Source organism: Panicum hallii, chromosome 2, assembly GCF_002211085.1.
Source record: "Panicum hallii strain FIL2 chromosome 2, PHallii_v3.1, whole genome shotgun sequence".
Taxonomy (NCBI): Eukaryota; Viridiplantae; Streptophyta; class Magnoliopsida; order Poales; family Poaceae; genus Panicum; species Panicum hallii.
The window spans coordinates 39305373-39329569 of record NC_038043.1 but is presented as its reverse complement, the minus strand read 5'-3'; the positions used below and the strand labels follow the sequence as shown (position 1 = coordinate 39329569).

The 24197-nt window shown below is 52.9% G+C and overlaps 1 protein-coding gene across 1 annotated transcript in view; it reads right to left on the bottom strand.

Annotated features, from left to right (window-relative positions):
- Nucleotides 1–309: 309 nt before the first annotated feature.
- The window catches only part of LOC112881022, a 41003-nt gene continuing 17115 nt past the window's right edge, over nt 310–24197 (bottom strand). Inside the window, exons 4-6 of the mRNA XM_025945734.1 lie at nt 15996–16915; nt 1335–1891; nt 310–1207 (exon numbers count right to left, since the gene is read on the bottom strand). Coding sequence (XP_025801519.1) covers nt 446–1207; nt 1335–1891; nt 15996–16915 — 2239 coding nt within the window. The 3' untranslated portion in view covers nt 310–445. The remainder of the gene's footprint in view (nt 1208–1334; nt 1892–15995; nt 16916–24197) is intronic.

The following is a 24197-nucleotide window of genomic DNA, read 5'->3' as shown; positions in this document are numbered from 1 at the left end:
CTTGTTTGCTAGATTCAAAAAAGGGGACGTGCATCTCGGGTAGTCGGGAAATTAATCCAGTTTTGGATCGCTTGACAATAAATCGTCCCTGACTAATTGTGGACAGCCGCATGCAAAACAGTCTCATTACTATTATTCTCCAATAATATTGTCCACTTGCTAGAATAATAAGATAAGCGACCAATTGGGTCTTATTATGAGTGCGAGAAACACGTGCACCCATACCCGTTTTGCACTGCTCTAAACTTAAGCAGCGATTAGACTTGCAAGATTGCATAATGCAAAATCCATCAAGTGCTTGATACAGTCTTCGTTCACAGCTTTAAATCACAGTATTGAGCTGAAAGTCTTATGAAGAGTACACTGAGGGGATTTTCAAAATAGAAAATAATTATGAAGAGTGGAGACACGCCACACGATCGATGATGATATTCATCAGCTGTCTTCAAGCAAACGTGGCTGGAGCTTGTGCTGGTGATACCGCCTTTGAAATGGGATGGTCCCTTACATTGAAGGCCAAAACAAACACTATAATGAACCAAGATACAGTGAGCATGTGTTGCAGGATTACCCTCGTATACACCCGCAATATCCAGATTGCCCCTTTCCTAACAAACAATGGCATTGCAAAACGGGCCCAATTCAGCCAAAAGTCCTTGAAGTTGTATAGCACCACAAGAGGACTCATGACACAGATCCCAATGGCAGTCTTTTGATCCACAGGAGATAGCACCGTGTACACACCGAGTGCAAAGGTAGCCGCCAAGGCCATGATGGAATTATGCATATATCTTATGCTGTTGTTAAAGTGGGCCTTGCGTCTCTCCAAGTTAAGCCTTGCAGACCCCGCATACATGGAAGCAAGTGTAGCAATCGTGGAACAGATGAAAGCCAATGTGTTGGTTACCATGAATGCATGGAAGGCAAACGTCCCAGCGAGTGTAGGAGTACCTCCGTAATCGCTACCATCAGCTCTGTAACCACCAGGCAAGGCAAACATCGCACCGAACGTCACGGTGGCTATTAGAACCGGTCCAATGGATTGGAACTGTGTCGAATCCTTCAGCATCTCCAGCTCTTTTTCTGCGTAGTTCGTCTTTACTCCATGACGATCTTCATAGTTTTCATCAAAATGGTCCTCGCGAGATGCACCTCCTCTAGCCCCGGCAATTTTGAGAGCCCTATGTATCCAGACTTCAGTGTTCGCCTAAGAAATAAAAATAAATTGGTTAAGAAAGGCATTAGTTACTCCGATCCCCCTCTTTCAATTAAACAGCCATGTAGTACAGTATGTTTCTTAAAAAGGGCGGTCGAGGAGAGAACATATATATTACCTCATGATCATAGAAAGAAGGGCGGATATTATACCGCGCTATGTCTAGAGGAGTTTGCCCGTCCTCATTTGTTAAATTCAAGTTGACTTGCCTATTCCCAAACAGAGGAAGAAATATATCAAGGCTTGCATCTTTTACAGCCAGGTGCAGTGCAGTGTTCCCTTGGTTGTCCTGCATATTCAGAACCCATGCTAGAGATCGATCCATATTGCAGGCATATCTGACCACGCTCTCATTCTTCTTCTCGACAGCAACATGAAGGAACGTCCTCCCCTTAGCGTCACGCAAACCGGCGCTACTGGGACATTTGCTCACGAACTTGGCAATGGGATCTTCAGCCACTCTCGCAGCGGCCGCCACGTGTATGGGCGATAATCCATCGTTGTCCGGTTGGTAGAGTACAGATGTGGTGGCGTCAAACACTTGTGCACACGCGCTTCCTTGCTTTCCTGCCCCTCCCAGGCCTGCTGCAAAGTGAAGTGGCGTACTACCATTTGCATCCCTTCCTGTTGTAAGGTCCTTATTCTCGTTCCATTTCAATAACTTTCTTGTAACCTCTGTCAGATTGACGAAATCTTTTGTTAAGAATCAACACATTGGAAAAAGAAAAAAATTCAACACTCGTGACACCACTTTGAAGGCGAGCTAAATATCATCACAAATGATACTTTTGTCTACCGAATTATGTTAAATTCTGACAAACGCGTAAATCTAGCTGCTGGTTTTTATTTTGTGCATGTCAGAATACTAAAACAGACGCATAATATATTGTAGCAGATTATGGTGTAGAAGTTTTAGGTTACATTTCCTACTATTAGTAACCACGGTGAGGAAAAACTAGAAAAATAAAGAAATTCTAAAAAAACATCCAACCGTCGATTGTATGGACTCTGTAACAATCAGATATAATTTGTTTCTAAATTATCCACATGAAAAAATTATACAAATAATTTAAAGCAACCCCAAAATTTCATCTAAATTATCATATGTTGCGATTATGAAAACGATATAAAGTAGCCTCATAAATTTATATCTAAATTTTCCAAATCTGACATTATAGAAACTATGTGAAGTAGCACCCCTATCTTGTAGCTAAACTATCACACCCTCCATTAAGTAAAAATAATCTAAAATAAGCACGTAATTTAAATCTCAAATACATATATATGACATGATTAATAATCTAAAGTAACCACCAAAATCTACATCTAAGTCAAACTGTTACTAATTGGAGACTTTTTTGAAGACTCCATATTAATCTTCATGAGATGCACTAGAAAACTAAAGAAAACCTAGAAATTCTCACAAAAATAAAAGCATACAATGGTCGAATGTGTAGACTTCTCAACAATAGCCATGAGACCTAAGCTTCTTCTAAATTATCCACCAATTTTATTATGAAAATGATCTAAAATAATCATATAAACCCGCCATTGTCGGAGGAATTCTCCAGCCGGGTGGCGGAAAGCACCCGCCTAATCCTAGTTAAGGATGGGTTTGGAGGAGACTTAGGAGCGCTCGATGGTGGACAGATGAACACAGGAAGGACACGAAGATTTAGAGTGGTTCGGGCCGCCGGAGTGTAATACCCTACGTCCACTTTGGTGTTGTATTGGCTGCGTGAGCCTGAATGGAAAGCAGCATAAGCTTGTGTGTGTGCAACCTGGAACCTGTCTTCTAACGGGTACACTCTCCCTTTTGTAGTTCAAGGGGAGTGCTTACACTGTGCGGGACCCCGACAGGTGGGCCCGGCCAACAGGGGCCGTTCTACGAGAGATAAGGAGGTCTTCTCCTCGAGCTCCTCTCCGTAGTCCTCTCGATCGAGAAGTTGATGTGCGTATCCACAGCCAGGATATGGCCGTGTACAGCCTTGTCTTGTACAGTGTCCGGTGGCAGCGTTGCACAACAGTGAAGCCGTGCTGTCACTGTTGGGATGGGAACTCCTGTCAGGCGGTGAAGCAGTGCTGAGCCGTCGCGCATGCACTGTTACAGCGCACGCCGTGGCTCGCCTATTACAGGCCATCATCACGCGCGCAGCGCCGTGACGGGACAGCACACAGCCCGCGCACTGTGCACGGTGATACGACGCGCCGCCTTCAGATCAGCCGGGCTTACCGTGGTGTCAGCCTACCTGCCCCGTGTGTCAGTGGCAGGCCGCACCTTTTGACTTTGGCGCGCCCGACCCAGCTACCGCATTAAATGCTGGTAGGTGGGGAGGCGACCCGCAAAGGGGCCTCAGGCCGCAGGCACGCGGCAGGGCCAGCTCCGCTCCTCCCGCTGGGCAACACATGGCGGCACCGGACCCCTTCCCGGGGAAGGGGGGCCCGGGGCCCCCGAGGCCGGTCGGAGTGGGCTGGCCTGTGATGGTCCAGTCATCACACGTGGCGGCCCCGGGCCTTCCAGGGGAGGCCGGGTCCGCAGGGGCTACCCGAGAGCTCTCCCGCCCATCTGGGTGTGCAGAGACCCCGGGCCTCATGGAGCTCGGGGGAGGGTCCGGAGACCGCGGTCCCAGCTGTCAGGCCCGGAGGCCGTATGCCACGTGGTCCAGAGGCGAGGGGGAGCACGGATTATGAGAAGCCTAAGACCTGGTCACCCTAGCGGGAGGTACCCCTATCTGTATGTACCGACAGAGGCCCCCGGGCCCACCTCGGGAGAGGGATGAACCCGCAGGTGGGGCCAAATCCCAGCACCGCGCTGGGTGGACAGCTTGTTCCCGCCGGGCAAGGGCATGGATGTCCTTTCGCCCGGCGCGGGATCCCCGAGGGGCCCGTCCTCCGCGCGCACCGTGCGCGTCAGACGGTTCAGATTCTTGTCTTATTCGAGCCCGTCGCGCGGCTCAGGCGGTTCGGATTCTGCCCTTCCCACGACCCTCCAGCACCCACGCCAATGACTGGTGGGCCCGAGCCCACTGGTCATAGAGTGTGAGGGTAGGGGAAGGCGGCGCAGGCGACTGCTCGACTTCTCCTCGGTCGCCGCAGGACGCTAAGGCGGGAGCAGCCTTTTGCATAAAAGGTATGCGCCGAAGGGAACGGCTACCTTTTCGCTCTTGCCAACAACAGACGCCGTAGTGCCCCTTCGTCTCAGCATCCCTTCTCGCGATCGGCTTCCTTTTGCCCGGCTCTTCAATCTTCCTTGCTCCTCCGCAATCCACCCCAAAAATCCTCATGGCCTCGCTTCCTTTCCCGCGCCGCTTCCAGAGCCAGGAACAGTTGGACGCGGTGTGGCGCCTTCTGGGGTGGACTGCGCCGGCGAACGCCGGGAAGGTCAGGGCCGGCGAGGTTCCCCTCCGAGACCTTGCCGCGGGGGAGTTCGTCCTCTTCAATTCGTACATTATGTGCGGGTTGGTTCCTCCGATCTCCCCCTTCTTCCTCCTGCTCCTGGAGGAGTTTGGCCTCCAACTTCATCATCTCACCCCCCCACTCCGTTCTCCTCGCGGCGGTCTTCGCCCACTTCATGGAGATGTTCGTGGGGGTGTGCCCCTGCACCACCATCTTCAAACACTTCTACTCCCTGGTTGGGACCGGGAAGAAGCGCGGCGAGATTGGCGCGTATTACTTCCAGCTCCAACACGGGATGGCGGGCGCCTACATCGCCGCCTTCCCCAGCTCCAAGTGGGAGGACTGGCGTGAAGGCTGGGTCATCGCGGTAACCGACCCCCACGACCGCCTGGAACTGCTGGCAGAGGGTCCCCAGAGCGATCGGGGCACGTGGAAGGCCAGGCCAACAATACCGGTGGAGCTCGACCTGATATTGAGCCGGATCAAGAAGCTGGCTAGGAGCGGCCTGACCTCCATGATGGTGCTGGGCGACTTCCTGAAGCGGCGAATCGCCCCCCTGCAGCAGTGGTCCCGGATGGCCTACGTGTATACGGGGCTAAACGACTGCTGCAGGATCGCGCGCGGGCCCGGCGGCGACTTCACCAGAGCGGAGCTGGAGGCGGCGATCCGGGCGATGACCGGCGAGGCGTTTGTTCCAGAGTCCCTGGTCCTCCCGAGCGGGGTGAAGGCCCTGTGCGAGGACCAGGCACTGCGGTCATCGGTCCTGGCGTCGATGCCGACCCTGGACGAGGGCGGCCTGGCGGTCCGGCAACTGGGGGGTGATCCCAACCGCGGGCTCCAGATCCCTGGCACCACGCCGGACTGCCAGCAACGTTCCAGCGACAGTCCCGGGGGGCCGGGACCCAGTGGTCCGGCCCCCAGCGGGAAAGGGAAAGAGAAGGCGCCGGTGCCAGAGCACCGGCAGAAGGTCCACGCCGGGGCTGCCCCGGCAGAAGGACGCGGCGAGGCCCAGGAGCCAGCACCGGCCCGGAGCTGAAAACCCGAAGGGAGCAAATCCCGGAGGCTCCAGCGAGGCGATGGCACCTTGGTCGGGGAGCTGGCGCCCAAGCGCCAGAAGACCGCGGGAGCGGAGGAGCAGAGCAGGGCTGCACCTCCTCCACCGCAACACCGGCCTGCCCCGAGACAACAGACTCCTCCGCCTCCACCGCCAGAACGGCGGGAAGAGACACCACCACCACCGTCCGAGATCAGGCCACAGTCCCCGTCGCCGCCGCCCGAAGCTTCGAAGGGCGAGGACCCCCACCAAGGGTCCGGGGGGTCCTCAACAGGGAGGAAACTCCCCCGAGCGGCACGGTGCAGGTGGGAGTGGTATGACTACGCGTAAGCATCCTCCCCAGAGTTTTTTCACTATCCCTCTTGGATTCTGGTCCTTAACTATACCGGTGATTCGGCAGGCCGCAATCCCCAGACGTACCAACTGGGGGAGCCGGCCCCCAGCCAGCGCCGGGAGGCCCGACGCCGACCCCAGCAGGGCCCCCGCCTGTGACAGCTCAAGAAACCTACGGACCCATGGGCCCGGAGCCAGAGGCCGCCTCACCGCCACAACCCGAAGCCGCCCCCCAGTTGGAGAACACCAGGTCCGCTGCAACGATCGAGGCGCCGGCGACAGCGCCGGGAGTCGAGGTCGGGCCCTCTCCCGCTGAGCTAGCAGCAGAGGGGGCCGCTGCCACGGTGGAGGCTGCAGCGCCAGAGGCAGCGGAGGCGGTGGAGGTCGCAGCTCCGGAGGTGGCTGCGCCGAAGGCAACAGAGGCGGCGGCACCAGAAGTCGCCGAAGTTGCCAGCAGCGCCGCCCCTCCGGCAGAGGAGGAGGAATCGGAGGTGGTGCTGGGAAGGCGCCTCCTCCCGAGCACAGCGGAGGTCCCACTCCCCCGGCTCATAGCCAAATGCCAGCAAGCTCAACAGGAGCTAGAGGCTGGCATGCGCCGGGAGTGGGAGAAGCTGGAGGCGGAGCGCCAGCGGCTCTCCGACTGGGAGGTCCGCCTGGGGGACCGCATCAACACCGTCTCCGCCCGCTACGCCGAGGAGCGCGCCAAACTCGTGGCGGAGCGCGAGCTCCTGCGGGAGGAGCTGGAGCAGGTGCGCGTCCGAGAGGCAGCAGCGCGCCAGCGGGAGTTGGCAGCCACTCGGCGGGAAGCAGAGGCTCTCCAGGGGCTGATCGCCGTGAAGAGGATGAAGGAGGCGGCGGCGAACAGGGAGCGGGCCGCCCGGGAGCTGGCAGACGCGGCGAGGGAGGCGTTTGCCACGGCCGAGGCGCAACAGGCCGTCCTCGCGGATCAGGCGGCGGCGGCAGCAAAGAAAGAAGAAGAGCTGGCCGCCCGAGAAGCAGAGGGGGTGGCCCGGCTGCAGGAGCTCCAGAAGCGGGAAGAGGCCGTGGAGGAGGAGCTGACAGCCGGGAACCGGAGGCTCCAGGAACGCGAGGCCGCGCTCCAGGAGAGGGAGGCCAAGGTGGAGGGACTCTTGGCAGAGCAGCGAGCCGGCACCGGCCGGTTGACAAGATGGGTCAACGTGGTGAACCCTCTACTAGAGGAGCTCGGAGCCAACCCCATCGGAGCACCGGAGGCCCCTTCTCCGTTTGGTGCCGCGCTCCAACTGCTGGACACCACCGCCAGGCGGCTTCAGGACGTGGAGGCCGGGATGCAGGACCTCCTGGAGACGGAGGGGCGAATAGTTGCTCGGGAAGTGGCTGAATACATCCTCACCAGCTTCCGGAGCCATGACCCCTCCATCCAGCTGACTCCAGTTTTGGTCGGACCCATCCGGGCAACGGCGGCCGCCGCGCGGGAAGGAGTCCTGGAGGCAGCGGGAATGGTTGCATCACGCCTCCGGCGCCGTCCTGAACCTGCAGAAAGTGGGAGCGCCTCCGGACCGCCAGGGCAGTAGTGCCAGTAGCTTTTTAGTTATCTCTTTTGTAATATAACTTCTGTTATTATAAGATAACTTTAAATTGTTGTGCACGTTTTCAGTAATGCGTTTAAGTATTCCATATGTCTACTTTTTTGCAAAAAACTTAGCTGTTTTCTTGATTGTCGATCTGCAAAGTGCTGTTGGGCACACCGAGGTCCCATGGCCCCCTGGGAGGTAGTCGCGATAGGACGGGACTAGCTGCCATAAAACCGAGGTCCTGCACACGACTTAGGATCGACGTTTAGTAGACATCCCCACGGGTTCTCAGTCTGGCCAGCGAAGGCCGTCTAAGTTGTGTAGCAAGCCAGAGCACTAGGACCTACATTCGAGGATTAAAAGGGGTCCCGGTCCCTTGGTACATGGTTCGAGGTACGACGGCGCTCACCCTAGCAGGGCAGGGCGTGTAGGCTTAGGGTACGGAACCAGGCTAAGCGGCTACACAACCCTGGACCCCAGCAAAGGGCGAGCGCGTCTCCCTGAAGCCGTTCACAGGGGTCCGGTTCCTTTCTCTCCTGCGAAACAGAGGTCCGAGGCAGAGACGTTGCGTAGCAACTTAGAGGAGGCTTTCGGCACAGCACAGACGTGAAGAACACGCGGGGGGTTAGCGTAATAAGAAGCGAAAAAATACAGGGTCACATAGACTTCAAGGACGCATTTGAGAACAAATTTTCCCTTAATGAATTGGTACGGAAAAGTTTGTGCGTTGTACGCCAGGGGCCGGGTTTATGAGGGCGGACCTCTACCGCCCTGATCCGCATGGCAATGCTACCAATTACAAAGGAAAATTTTCCTCTCAACCAGGTCCTAGGGATAAAACTTACGGAGGTGCTCAATGTTCCATGGATTGGGTAGTTGCATTCCATCCTCCGCAGCTAGGCGAACAGATCCGGGTCGGCACACCTTTGTCACCTTGAAGGGCCCCTCCCAGCTGGGGGAGAGCTTGTGCATGCCTTCCCGGTTCAGGATTCGCCTTAGGACTAGGTCCCCGACCCGGAGCTCCCTACCTCGCACGAACCGTTGGTGGTAGCGCCGGAGCGCTTGGTTGTACCGTGCGTTGCGGACTGATGCTCGCCATCTACGCTCGTCTACGAGGTCCATGTCTTGGCGACGCTCCTGTTCCTGCATATCTTCATCAAAAGACCGGACTCGAAGAGAGCCCATGGTGATCTCCGGGGGAAGGCACGCTTCGGCTCCGTAGACCAGGAAGAAAGGGGTTTCCCCTGTTGCGCGGCTGGGTGTGGTCCGATTCCCCCATAACACACTCAGAAGCTCTTCAGTCCACCTTGCGCCATGCTTCTCAAGGTCACAGTAGGTCCGGATCTTGAGCCCTCTGAGGATTTCGGCGTTGGCCCGCTCAACTTGGCCATTGCTCCTGGGATGTGCCACTGAGGCGAAACAGAGCTGGATGCCCATATCCTCACAGTACTCCTGGAAGTACTGGCTCGTGAACTGGGTCCCATTGTCGGTGATGACTCGGTTTGGGATCTAGAACCGGCACACAATTGACCTGAGGAAAGCAGTTGCCGACGCCTTGGTAATGTTGACCACCGGGGTTGCCTCTGGCCACTTGGTGAACTTGTCAATGGCGACATAGAGGTACCGGTACCCGCCGACGGCCCTAGGGAAAGGTCCCAAGATATCCAACCCCCACACCGCAAAGGGCCAAGAGGGAGGAATCATCTGCAGTGCCTGAGCTGGAGTGTGTATCTGCTTTGCGTGGAACTGACACGCTTTGCAGGATCTTACCAAGTCAGCTGCATCCTGGAGCGCTGTCGGCCAGTAAAAGCCATGCCGAAAGGCTTTACCAACCAGCGTGCGGGATGAAGAGTGACTTCCGCACTCGCCTCCATGGATCTCCGCGAGCAAGTCACGGCCCTCTTCCTGGGTGATGCACCGCATGAGGACGCCGTTGGCGCCACGGCGATAGAGATCCCCTTCTACCACCGTATATCGCTTAGCCATCCGGACAATGCGCTCAGCAGATGCTTGATCTTCAGGAAGGTAATTATCCTTCAGGTAGTCCCGGACCTTAGAGATCCATGCATCGGGACCCTCCTGAGAAACTGGGCGTGGCTCCCTGAGGTCTTCGGGACCCTCAAGGGAGCACACGGCCCTTGGCGGGCACCACGGATGGAGCACCGCCGGGACCGCTAGCTTCAAGGTGCTAGTCCGACCCCCCTCGCCCAGATCGGCAGGCTGGGCGGAAGGCTTCAGCAGACGCCTCTGGAAGACGCCCTCAGGCTCGGGTGCCTGAGTCGATGCGCTCGCGGAGAGGGCATCAGCTGCTGAATTGCCTTCGCGTGGAACGTGTTGCAGCTCCAGCACATCAAAGTCCTTCTCCAGCCTCTTCACATGGATGAGGTAGGCTGCAAGCTGGGGGTTGTTGCAGCAACACTCCCCCCGGACTTGTCTGATGATGAGTTGAGAGTCCCCTTTGACCAGGAGCTCCCGGACCCCCAGGGACAGAGCCGCCGTGAGCCCAAAGATTAAGGCCTCATACTCCGCCATGTTGTTGGTGGCCTCAAAATCGAGGTGCACCATGTACTTCAATTGCTCGCCTCGTGGGTCGATGAGGACCACGCCAGCCCCGGCCCTCTTGCTGCGGGCGGAACCGTCAAAGAAGAGGGTCCAGTGGGGTCCGGTGAGCACCGGGGCGCTGGCTTCCGGACGTGGGGGGTCCGTCCCATGGTCCGGACCCCCGGAGGCGCTTGGCGCTGGTGTCCATTCCGCCACGAAGTCAGCTAGGACCTGACTCTTGACGGCGTGGCGCGGCTGGAAGTCGAGTTGGAATCCTGCGAGCTCAGCTGCCCACTTGGCGACGTTGCCTGTGGCGTTGGAGTTGTGGAGGATGGCCCTCAAATGGTAGGAGGTTACCACCACAATCTTGTGGGCCTGAAAATAATGACGGAGTTTCCTGGACGCAACAAGTATAGCATAAAGGAGCTTATGCGTCTCAGGGTACCTGGCCTTTGCCTCGTGAAGGACCTCACTGACATAGTAGACCGGCTTTTGGATGGTCCTGACTCTGCCAGGTGGATTGGACCCTTCGGCTTCAGCTGGGTTCCCGTCGGCCCCCAGGCTGCTTAGCGTTCGTCCGGGTCGGGACCCGGCCGGACCCTCCGAAGTAGGGCCGGTTTCCGGAGTGGTGGAGGCCGGACCTCCTTCTCTTGCAGGGGGGTCCGCGGGGGCCCCCTGCGAGAGAGGCTCGGACCTCTCGGTGACCAGCACCATGCTGATCACTTCGGTTGTTGCTGCAAGATAAAGAAACAGTGTCTCACCTGGGTCTGGTGCGACCAGGACAGGCAGGGAGGTAAGGTACTGCTTCATCTCTTGGAAGGCACACTCTGCCTCTTCGGTCCATGTGAATGGGCCAGACCCCCTCATCAACTTGAAGAAGGGGAGTGCCCTCTCCGCCAGCCTCGAAATGAAACGGCTGAGAGCTGCCAGGGACCCCGTCAACCTTTGTACATCCTTGAGGCGCGCAGGGGGTCTCATTGCCTCGATTGCCCGGACCTTGTCCGGGTTGGCTTCGATTCCCCGGTGGGAGACCAGGAATCCAAGGAGCTTCCCCGCCGATACGCCAAAGACACACTTCTCGGGGTTAAGCTTGGTGGAGGTCGCCCGCAACTTGTCAAAAACTCGAGCTAGATTTTCTAATAGAGAACACGACTCTCTAGTCTTGACAACGATGTCATCGACATACACCTCTACTATATCTCTAACCAAATCACCTAAAGTGATATTCATTGCACGAGCAAAGGTGGGTAGAGCGTTAAGCAATCCATAAGGCATCACTATATAACAATAAAGCCCATCCACTGTTACAAAAGCTGTATGCTTCCTATCATCTCTAGCCATTTTGATTTGATGAAAACCAGAATAGGCGTCTATGAAGGACAGCAAGTCACACCCGGAGGTGGAGTCTACAATCTGATCTATACGCGGGAGTGGATAAGGGTCTTTTGGACATGCCTTATTAAGATTGGTGTAGTCGATGCACATCCGAAGCTTCCCGTTGGCCTTTGGGACCACCACCGGGTTGGCCAACCATACAGGATGGTAGACCTCCTCGATGAAGCCAGCCTGCAGCAGCTTGTGGACCTCTTCACGGATGAAGTTTTGCCGCTCAATGGACTGCTTGCGTGGCTTCTGCCGGACCGGCCTGGCGTCGGGGTGGATCTTCAGATGATGCTCAATCACCTCCCTAGGGATCCCGGGCATTTGTGATGGCTCTCAGGCGAACACATCAACATTTGACCGGAGGAAGGCGATGAGCGCGCTTTCCTATTTCTCTCCCAGGTTGCCACCGATGCGGGTGGTCTGGGAGGTCTCCGCTCCGACCTGGATGGTCTTCACGGGAACGTTGTCCGTGTCAGACGGACAGACCCTTGGTGCCTTGGCCGGAACCTTGGCACGCGAGGTTGAGGGGTCAGACCCCTGGGCGCCAGTCACAGGGGCAAGCCCGGTGGCCAGCGCATGGAGCTTTTCGACCGCCACAACAGCAGCGGCACGATCGCTCTAGACGGTGAGGACGCCTGCCGGAGAAGGCATCTTCAGGACCAGGTACCCATAGTGGGCAACGGCCATTAACCGGTACAGAGCCGGTCTGCCGATGATGGCGTTGAAGGGGAGGTTAACTTCCGCAACCTCGAACTGCACGTTCTCGGTACGGAAGTTGTCCTCTGTCCCGAATGTAACTGGTAGGGTGATGGTCCCTACCGGGTACACGGGATCCGGGCCCCCTCCTGAGAATGGGCGTGATGGAGCCAGCTTGGACTCCGGGATCTGCAGGTGCTTGAATGCTGCATAGCTGATGACGCTGAGGCCGGAGCCCCCGTCAATCAGCACATGGTGAAGGCGAACATTGGCGATGGTGGGTGCCGTGATGAGCGGCAGAACTCCCGCGCCCGCCATGTTCTCTGGGCAATCGGATGGCCCGAAGGAGACGGTGGTGCCTTTCCACCGCTGATGGGGCGCCGTCCTCGGCACCCCTGGCTTCACCGAGAGGACCTCCCGGCGAAGGACCTTGACGTCCCGCCGGGAGACGAGCTCCGAACTGCCGCCGTACATAACGTACAGCTTCATGCGGCGCTCGTCCCCGCCGGACTCAGAATCGGACTGCTGGAAAAGTCCCTTGAGGTCTTTGTTGGGGGCTTGATACCCCAACTCTCTCTCCGTCGCAGCTGCGTCGGCATCGGAGGCTTTCTCCTTACCGGACCGGTGCGGTAGGGAGGAGCCCTCCTTGGAGGCTTGATCTCGCCTCTTGCTGAGGCGCTCTGCGAGCTTCTGGATCTCGCGGCACTCGGTGGCGCTGTGGCGAGCCCCCGGATGAACAGGGCACGACCCGGGGTCGGTGCGCTGCTGTCGCGGGCGCTTGCCACGGGAGTTCTGGCCCCCGGTCGTCGCGGCTGCGACGGCCAGACCTCCAATCCGTGACTTGTCGAAGCCACGGACCTTCTTGTTCTTCTTCTTGCCGCTGCCAGGGGCAGCGACGCTGGGTCCGCTCGTCTGAGCGGGACCTGCCTGGGTTGCAGAGTGCCATGCACGGCCTTCTGCAGCCCGGGCGCATTTGTCCGCCAGAGCGAACAGGGTGGTGACGGCTTCCACTTGGTGGGTCGCCAGCTTCTCTAGCATCTTCTCGTCTCGGACCCCCTGTCGGAAAGCCGTGATAATAGACGCATCGGAGATACGTGGGATAGTTCCACGTACCCTTATGAAGCGGGAGATGAAGGCCCGGAGGGTTTCCCCGGGTTGCTGCCTCACGGCGTGGAGGTGGGCTTCCACGCCATGCTGCTGGTACGCGCTGGCGAAGTTCGCAGTGAACTGTGCGCAGAGCTCACCCCAGAACTGGATGGATCCTGGGGTGAGGTTCATGAGCCAGGTCCGGGCTGGCCCGGTCAAGGCTACATGAAAGTAACTGGCCATGTCGGCTTCGTTACCTCCGGCCGCCGTGATGGCAGTGATGTAGGCCTGCAGGAACTCTGACGGGTTGGAGGACCCGTCATATTTTTCCGGCAGGTGAGGCCGAAACTTGGACGGCCAGGCGACCGCGCGAAGGTGGTCTGCGAGCGCTGCACAGCCCACGCCCGACACCGGTGCCTGGGGGAGTCCCTGCGACCTGGCCGCAGCCGCATCGAGCTCGGGCGCAAGGTTCCGACCCTCAATATTGAGTCGTTGGTTGCGCGCCCGCTCGATGGAGACCCTGGCGTCCTCTCCTGCATGCCTGCGGTTGAGCTCCGCCCGGAGGTCTTCGGTCCGTGCACTCCTCACGGATGGTGAGTGCACGGAACCGGATGCACCACCCTGGCGACGGCGCTGCCTGGAAACAGACCCCCCCGCAGAGCCTGGGGAAGCCTGTGCCAGGTTGAGGAGACGGTCGACGTCGTCACGCCATTGTCTGTGCGCGTCTGGCGACGCTGCCTCGCCAGGGGGGTTGCGGAGCAACTCCCTGGCTGCCATGAGGGGCCCGCTCGGTGGAAGCACCGATTGGGCCACAGAGGCCCGCTCCGCTGCACACGGTGGAGCAGCACGCGGGGCCACTCTGGAGGCGGGATGGCGCGAGGCGTGTGGCGCCGTTGACGCCACTTCTTCACCGATCAGGAGGTCATGGTGACCATTCTCCTGCGCCATTGAGGTCGCGAAGGTCGACCGAGCGCAAACCAAACCTAAGCCCCCTACCTGGCGCGCCAAATGTCGGAGGAATTCTCCAGCCGGGTGGCGGAAAGCACCCGCCTAATCCTAGTTAAGGATGGGTTTGGAGGAGACTTAGGAGCGCTCGATGGTGGACAGATGAACACAGGAAGGACACGAAGATTTAGAGTGGTTCGGGCCGCCGGAGCGTAATACCCTACGTCCACTTTGGTGTTGTATTGGCTGCGTGAGCCTGAATGGAAAGCAGCATAAGCTTGTGTGTGTGCAACCTGGAACCTGTCTTCTAACGGGTACACTCTCCCTTTTATAGTTCAAGGGGAGTGCTTACACTGTGCGGGACCCCGACAGGTGGGCCCGGCCAACAGGGGCCGTTCTACGAGAGATAAGGAGGTCTTCTCCTCGAGCTCCTCTCCGTAGTCCTCTCGATCGAGAAGTTGATGTGCGTATCCACAGCCAGGATATGGCCGTGTACAGCCTTGTCTTGTACAGTGTCCGGTGGCAGCGTTGCTCAACAGTGAAGCCGTGCTGACACTGTTGGGATGGGAACTCCTGTCAGGCGGTGAAGCAGTGCTGACCCGTCGCGCATGCACTGTTACAGCGCACGCCGTGGCTCGCCTATTACAGGCCATCATCACGCGCGCAGCGCCGTGACGGGACAGCACACAGCCCGCGCACTGTGCACGGTGATACGACGCGCCGCCTTCAGATCAGCCGGGCTTACCGTGGTGTCAGCCTACCTGCCCCGTGTGTCAGTGGCAGGCCGCACCTTTTGACTTTGGCGCGCCCGACCCAGCTACCGCATTAAATGCTGGTAGGTGGGGAGGCGACCCGCAAAGGGGCCTCAGGCCGCAGGCACGCGGCGGGGCCAGCTCCGCTCCTCCCGCTGGGCAACACATGGCGGCACCGGACCCCTTCCCGGGGGAAGGGGGGCCCGGGGCCCCCGAGGCCGGTCGGAGTGGGCTGGCCTGTGATGGTCCGGTCATCACACGTGGCGGCCCCGGGCCTCCCAGGGGAGGCCGGGTCCGCAGGGGCTACCCGAGAGCTCTCCCGCCCATCTGGGTGTGCAGAGACCCCGGGCCTCATGGAGCTCGGGGGAGGGTCCGGAGACCGCGGTCCCAGCTGTCAGGCCCGGAGGCCGTATGCCACGTGGCCCAGAGGCGAGGGGGAGCACGGATTATGAGAAGCCTAAGACCTGGTCACCCTAGCGGGAGGTACCCCTATCTGTATGTACCGACAGCCATGATGTAAAATAATCTCAAAACGGCCCTCTGAGTTTACCTCAAACAGGTACTCATAGTTTCTTATTTTTTTTCAATTCCAAATTCCACATCCCTACCTCTATGTAACAGAACCTATGCAGAAACATTGGTAACCAGAGCATAAAGATGGTAAACAAGCCTTGGTGTAAGAGCATCTTCAACACATCCTCATTCCCCAATCCATCTACCCAGTGCTCAACTAGATCCCTTTAACGTTTTCTTTTCCTGATTCATTATTATAGCAAACCAATAATCCATCTCAACTCTCCTCAAATAGAGTGGAAGTTGAAACTCCCCCAATATGGTAGTTTTATTTGGATGAGATTACTGAAGAACTACAAAAGTAACTCTCCCAATAACCATAAAAAATAATGGGATATCCTCATTAGTTGATTTTTAGAAAATATTTATTTAGGAGCTGCTAGGGATGAACATAGTAAATAAAATAAATATATGCTTACCCGCAAAATAAATAAATAAATAAATGTATGCTTCTAGTAAGTATGTACCTGGGCCTCGCAGAACCGCAGCATGCAATGCATTTTGTCCATTTGGGCCGGAATAGGAGAGAACATTATTTTCACTTTTCTCATACAGCGTCTGCGCAATGGTCTCGTGTTCCAGTAGGATTGCTAGATACAGTGGCGAAGTGCCTTGTTGGGGAAAACAAGCCAAGTTTGGATCGACTTTCAATAAATCATCGACCAATTCATGAGCCCCATTACGGATAGCCACATGCAAGACGGTCTCATTACTATTGTTCTCTTGTCTTACGAGGTCTTTAACTATATTGTCGCCAGTTGCTAGATCAATAAGATGAGAGACCATTTGGGACTTCGTCCCTGCCCTTGCAGCGCAGTGCAGTGGCGTGTCGCCCTTGTAGTTTTGCCTGGACAGCAAGCCTTTATCCTTGCCGTGGATGAGGTCGGCACACTCCACGAAGTTGTTGCCCTCCCCATTGGCTGCCACCAAATGTAGTGCGGTGTCTCCCTCCACGGTAACACCCTTCAGAAGTGACACTGCGTCGATGCCTTCTTCCACGTCAGTAGCAGCTGGCCCTGAGGTATATGCCGCTAGCTTGTCAAGAAACTTTTGGCTACGAGTCTTACTCTTACTTGAATGCCCTTCTTGCAGGTCTTCCCCCTCGAGAAGAAAGTTAATTTCTTCCCAGTTGCCTGTGCATGCTGCCTCTGCTAGCAGCGGATGCATGCTCGCTGGTGTGTGCTTCTTGGCCGGTGCTTCTTTCCTAGACATTACCACCACCATTGTAGTAGCATCCTCCTTGTTCACCAGTTCTTTCAGGCGCTGGCAATCCCCACGATCGGTGGCCACCATCATTTTGGCGGCAGCCACTTCTGGAGCTTTTGCCGCTGTGGCCAAGCAAGGAGGCGGCAGTGCCATAAGTTGTTGCAACTCTGCCTTGAACTTCCTAATTACAGTTAGGATGCTCAATGTGTAAGGGTCGGTTTTGCGTTCAAACCCGACGGGGACAACATTAGTATATATGATGCACTACTACTGCCAATGACAAGCTTTAATTCAACGATTTTGTGAGGAGGACGGTTCCTGGTATCATATTCTTTTAATGGCGTGGTGTTGTGAAGAGATGCTGGACAAGCCAACAGAGCATCTGTCCCAAGACAGGATGCGAGAAGTAGTACCAGCATAGGGGATGCATAGGATCTGTCCCAAGATTTTGGATTGATCTTGATAAAACCTATAGCAGCAGCAACTTAATAGTATCCTGACATTTTTTTATCCGTTTTAGTTTAATTTTCTTAAATTACATTATGTATTGAAGTTAGATATTAGTTACAAATATGATTCTTCATAAATTAAGAAATTAGTTTATAATAACTAGATTAGTAGGATATATTAAACTGTAAATATACTTGAATGAACTTAATAATGCAAACAAAGCGACCCTGCAAATTTTGAGTATTGCCTTCTGCAATGAAAAATGTAAAGAAGTTGTTTGAATACTTCAGGATTTTAAATGGATTTCTGAGGATTGACGGCTTGATGTGCTTTGTATGTCTCAGTAAAGCAATAATAAAGCAGGGCATAAGCACAACTTGGTTGTTTACTGATTTTGTGAACAGGAAGGCTGTCTTTAACGCCTTCAAAGATCATGACAAGTCCAATGGCTGTGCAGCAATAAAAGCCTAAGTTTCATTAACCACGTTATGGAAAGGCAGAGTGTGAGCCTGGGAGCTGAAGTCTCTCCAGGTAAGCATGAAAAGATCACTGCAGACCACAGCTAGACCAGTGATATAGAAGGCCCGCATAACTTTTGATCAACCACAGGGAAATTAAATAAAGGTTTGGTGCCAACATAAAATTAGTATGCAGAGGCACGATTGCCACATCGAATTAAAAATTAAGGCCAATGTAGCTGCACATACAACAGTGTGTTTCACGGGCCAGTCACGCCAATGCCAGGGACGCAGGGACCGGATGCATTGCAAGGAATGAAGCATTCCCTTCTGGGTGGGGCTACGCTTTTCTTTTTCTTTTTTTGATGGCAACGCTCGTTACTTTATTAACCAGCCGTGGAATCACGGACCAAGAGACTGTTTGCAAAACTTGGGAGGGGATGCATCCATATGATCGGAGTATCCGGGTCCCGTTCACGACCAGGACGAGCTTTGTTCAACGTGCGCTTTGGTCCAGATGTTCCTTTTGTTTCCTCTACTTACACGAAAGAATGTTTATGGCAGTCGCATGCTATCAAACGCTGCACGGTGGAGCAACGTATCGGATATTTAATGTAGCAAACACAAAAGGTATCAGATTTCAAAGCTGCACGCTCTCAAGAATGATAACGAGGTAGCAGAACCTTGAATGTCATGACAATCACGTTACTACGCTTCCAGAAACTGTAAATCATCGCGAATTCCCCTTGGTTACATTCACATTTTTTTCCCGTACTTTGTCGCGCACCTCACGTCGAGAAAACATTTGCACGAAAGACATGGTAGGAACATGTCACGTTAACTATGGGGAAAAAGTTACACAAAAGTCAGATTACTAAAACACAACGTTGGCTCTCTTTGTTGTCACGTTAACTGTAGAAAAAGGCTTACACACAAAACATGTGTCAGGAGTCATTACTAACACATTACGTTGACTTGTCCCAACACAAACTAATCACGCATGCAGGCATGCAACTAGATCTACAAATCACTCTTGGCGCATGCAATTAAGATTCAATCCAAAATATTTTTTTTTATATTTATCCTATCTCACAAAATATAAAAATGCATAAAATCTGGACATCATCTAGACATTATCTGGTGAAGAAAAGGACCAGACCGACCGGCCTAGGGTGTTTCTGGGCCTTTTGCAGGGTCGCATCTTTTGTAGCCTTGTTCTTAGCTCTATGTCTTGGTTGTTTGTGCTCCAATTTAGACCAATTTTCGGTAAAATAGAATCTTCAAAACACAAGACATATGAAAATATGATCTGATTATCAAGTATGATCAATAATAATGGTACTATTTTCATGCCAATATCAAAAACAAATATGGGTGAAAAAGTATTGTTAATGAGTGCCAACATGTACACACCCGAATTCGTCACCAAAGGTTGAATAGTAGCATAATAGCATCACAATATATAGCTAATTTTACCCCCATGGAATTCAAATTGGTTCAGCAAATGTTCCGGTGATGAGAAGTTGAATAGCACTAGACTGCCCGGAGTTAAAGAGATGAGTAGTGGAGTTCAACGGCTGTGAACTACACTAACTGAATGATCTGGTCATGCAAAAGGGAACACACCGGAGCATCTAGTGTTCATAGTTCCTAGTGACCAGTTGGAGCATGGCACGGAACTATTCAAGAGAACCAGGGAAGAATAAAAATAATTGAGAACCCAAGGTTGGATGCTACTCTTCATTATAAATTTCACAATTTGGCACATAATAATCGAGCTTTCTAGTAGACGGTACACTTGACAACCTCAGTAGTTGAAGACCAAATCAATGAATGCGCAAATACTTCTAGGAGTCTTTGTATTTTACAGCACCAATTGCTGAGTAAAGCACACCTGAAGGAAAAAAAAAGAAGTTCGAGTAAAGGTTCAAAACAAAAAGAAAAAGTTAGAGAAATTCTCTAGCTCATGTAAGAAGGTGTCTCAAATAAGAACCTAAGGACCTTTTTATGATTTTTTTTTTACCCAGCAAGGCTATGTCGCTGATTTCCATATATCCCTCCCCCGTACAAAGGACCTAAGAGCATCTCCAAGAGTGTCCAAAATTGATACCTAAAACTAAATTTTTGACGTGCTCATAGAAATTCCAACTCCAACAGTGCCCAATACCGACGCCCAATTTTCCGCATGCCCAAAACTCCTGGATTCTGGAGCAGATATCCGCACGCACTCAGCACTCCCAATCGCGAATTGACGCCTTTGCTGGGCAAATATCGTGCGCGCTGGCCTGCATCTTCACGCGCGCGGCCGCAGTTGCATCGCGACGTCCCGCCGCCGGCGCTGCATTGGTCCATATGATCTGTGCCCCTAAAGCGAGGAGATCGTCGCCTCGTTGGTGATGGTGCTGATGATGCAGTCCTCCTTATCCTACCCATTCGATTAGGATTAGTGCTTCCCCTTTGCCTGCTTGTCGTGCCCCAAATTGAAGCAGCGGCCATGGTACGGTGTTCTTGCATATTAATGGAGCTAACCTTGATCGAGGCGTTCGATGAAATAAAAACACGGAGAAAGGATTGCGACGCCTAATCATCTGTGATGATGCGGCAGGTTTTAAAATACTTTTGGAACCAAAAATAAGGCCACTGTTGGAGGGATGGATTTTTTTTTGCCTAAAATCGTTTAGGAAGCCTGATATCATATTATTGGAAGTGGAAATATTGATCACGCCTCCTCCGGTGTAAATATTTATGATGAAAAATATTGAAAGTAAAGATAAAAGGTTGATATGACAAGACTTGTGACTAGGTTATGATTAAAATGATAATATTGACAAGCAATGAATACTATATGGATTGATTCACGTGTTGGATGACAACTATTAATTCTCATATCCAAATGGAGCTTGTTGACAAAGTCATAGCAGTAGAAGGGAATTTCTTATGAAGAAATGGAAAATCTATCAATAGAAGATATAAGTTGTAAAGAATTATGAAGAATGGATTTCATGAATGATTTAATTGTGATACAAACTTTTATGGAGATCTATGTGATATAAGGATGAAGGGTTGGAATTCAGGATAGTGTTTCAAGGGACTAAGCTTGGAGAAGGGCAATGGGTTTGTGCCGAGGAACCAACGCTAGGGTGAATAAACTTTCTTTGAATTCAACTTGAAAAATCTTGATCATGTATGGTGTTCAAATTAGCAAGTATCAATCTTTCTAGAAACATATTTTGAAGATGGTGATTTGAACTAGAAGTGGATTTTATTCAAAGATGATGTTTCAAGTCATTAGCTCAAGGAATATGTGCTCAAAGAAAAGAAACAGAACTGATCGCACCCCTCAGGTTGAGATTGATCGAGGCACGGCTTGGTACACTTTTGAGAAGCTCAAGTGGTTGAAATCTAATCTACCTTTGATCTTGAGTATAGGTATGCCGCATTATCAAGAGGGATGAATCATAGTGTGTTTTGGTTTAGTCTCAGTGCTCAAGCAACCCAGGTGAGTTGAGAGAGATACAAAAACCTTAAATGCACATTGGTTAGAACTAACAGGGGCAACCCGGAAGTTCCGGGTTTTGCATACGTTGTACTAATGGCTAGTTGGTTTGAAAATATGGAAGTTCCGAGTATAGAAATTTGGAAGTTCCGGGTTCTAACTGTCACATAACAGCTAGTTCCTTTGGACCCAGTTATATATACCATATATACTCTTGAGCCCCCTTCTTGGTGGGCTACTGTTCCGAGCACTGTTTAACTACTTGCTGGTCGTCCTAGAAAGCTTGGTAGCCTTGTTGAGCTCTCCCGAACCTCTCTTTATGAGATTGTGTGATTCTTGTAATATCATTGAGTTGGGTTTGAGAGAGTGATTGCTTGAGATCACCAGAGAGCACAGCAAACCTTGAGTACTTGAGTTTGACCGAAATCATGTGTTTCGCATTTGTTGCTCTTGGAGGTCTTGCCTCCTAGATGGTTGGAGGTTGTCCGGTGATCTCCCAATCGTGTGGTGAGCCGCGGGAAGTTTGTGCAAGTTGCACTTCGCCTCCGCCAAGGCAGAAGCAAGCTTAGTGAAGTGGGGAAGTGGTTGGAAGAAGACCCGACTCGGTGGAAGTGAGGTGGAATAGACTCACATCCTAAAGAGTTTCTCAATGGAGAGTAGGATTTACTGTGCTTTAGTAGCATCTTTGGTAGCAAGCAGTGAATTCAAACTTTGATAAAACAAATCTTTGTGTTCCCCACAGTTTTGCTTCCCATTGCACTAATTGTGATATTTGTGAAATTGGTTGATCTACTCGATTGGTAGTGTTTTTGTGTGCAGGAACTGTGTGGACCTGCTCCAAAACTTCACTGAGCCCACTCTGCATTTGGGGTTTGAATTTGTATTCATTTACTCGTACTAGATTTATTGTGTTCACTCTGCTTTGTGTAAACCTGGAAGTTCCAGTTTGCAAAACCCGGAAGTTTCGAGTTCATCTACTGCCCTGCTCAGATTCTGAAGTTTCGGATTTGCAAACCCGGAAGTTCTGGGTTTGGCAGATAGTGAATTTTATCTACTACTTTGGACTGAAAATTTGTATGTGGGCCTATTCATCCCCCCCCCTCTAGGCGACATCACGGTCCTTTCAGTGGGCACTCGGCTTCGACCGAGGCCGCGACTGGCGCTCCAACGGATCGGACTGCAGCGCACAACGCTTGGCTACTGCTGGGCTACGGCAAGGCTCCCTGCAAGAAACGGCGACGTGAAGACCAGGTAAAAGGGGAACGGGGCGCATAGGGCTTGCTACAACGGGCTCATCGGTGGCGCGCAGCTCACCAGCAGCAGGAGGTCGGGACAAGGTCGCGCGGCTGCTGCACTTACCAGCGAGCTCGAAAGGAGGCGGTTTGGTGCGATGGCGGGTAGAGGCCGGTCAGGCGGAGCTAGGGTTTCGCGGGGAAGAGGAGACGACGCGTTTGAATGGGAGTGGAGAGGAGAGAGCGGGCGGCCGCGGGGTTAACCCCGCCCGAGGCCACGCTGGTCCAACCGGCGGGCGTCGAAGCGACGCCGCCGCGCGGCTGACCAATGGGCGGGGGCGGAGGCGCGGGGAAGACGGAGGGAGGGGCTGACAGGTGGGGCCGGGGGCGCGGGGAGAGACTGACCGGTGGGGCCGGGCAGGAAAAATAACCGAAAAAGCAAAGCTCTAAATTCTAAATTCAAAAACTGCTACGTCCTGGGCTCCAAAATTTCCCAAATGTTTACTGGAACAATATCACACTACCAAGAAGACATTGCTGCATCAAACACTCAAAAATCTATTAAGCATTGCTCACAGAAATTCAAACAAAATTGCAGTTTTTAAAACTTCCAAGACTTTTATGGCTCGGGATAAGCATCAATAAATTGAGGAAAAATACTTACAAATCACCATTTGAAATCTAATATTTGAATAAAATGTTTGGGGTCATAGTTACTTAATAAAATTTGAACTTGCTTCACAACATTCATTCACACCAAGCAAGAAAAAATAAATTTCTCAATAAAAAAAATGCACATGATGATTGATTATGATTGGATGATGCTCATGATGGTGTGGTATTAATCTTAATCATGTTTTTCATTAACTTGGTTTGTGACAAATCTTCCCCCCTTAAGAAAATCTCATCCCGAGATTTGGTAGAATCAAAAGCGATAAGGCCTCGGGTGAATTAAGGTCATATTCACCTAGACAAGATGAACATGTACAAGAGAATGTACAAAGCATGGGTGGTGGGGAGTGGTAGGACATTCCTAGTTCTCTTTGATGGTGATTGTGTACACATATATGATATTTAGAAAGATGAACTTCATAAAGAAAGTTGGGTGCGGTGGGGGAGGGCTTGAGGACTCACTCATGGAAGAAGAAATCGGGGTAGTCTTGACACAAACGATCCTCACGTTCCCATGTGGCTTCATCTTCGGAGTGGTTGCTCCATTGAACTTTCACAAACTTCACCATACTTCGCTTCACCTTCCTTTCATCATAATCAAGGATGGCAATAGGATGTTCTTCGTAGGTAAGACCCGCTTGAAGATCAAGTGTTTCAAGGTCGATGGCGTCGGTCAGGACACGGAGACACTTCTTCAATTGAGAGATATGGAACACATTGTGAACGGTGGAAATTGATTGGGAAAGATCCAATTGATAAGCCACCATTCCAACCCTTTTAGTGACTCGGAAAGGTCCGACGAAACGAGGTGCCAATTTGCCCTTAACCCGGAAGCGACGAGTGCCCTTGAAAGGAGAGACCTTAAGACAGACATGATCACCAACCTTGAAATGGAGCTCACAGCGGCGACAATCGGTGTATATCTTTTGACGGGATTGAGCAATGCGAAGGTTTTCGCGAATAATCTTGACTTGGTCCTCAGCATCCTTCACTAAATCCGGGCCGAAGAAAGGCCTTTCCCCAGACTCGGACCAATTGATAGGCGTTCGACACCACCGTCCATAGAGAGCTTCAAAAGGAACCATCTTGATACTTGCTTGGTAGCTATAGTTATAAGAAAATTCCGCAAACGGCAAGCAAGTGGCCCATTTCTTC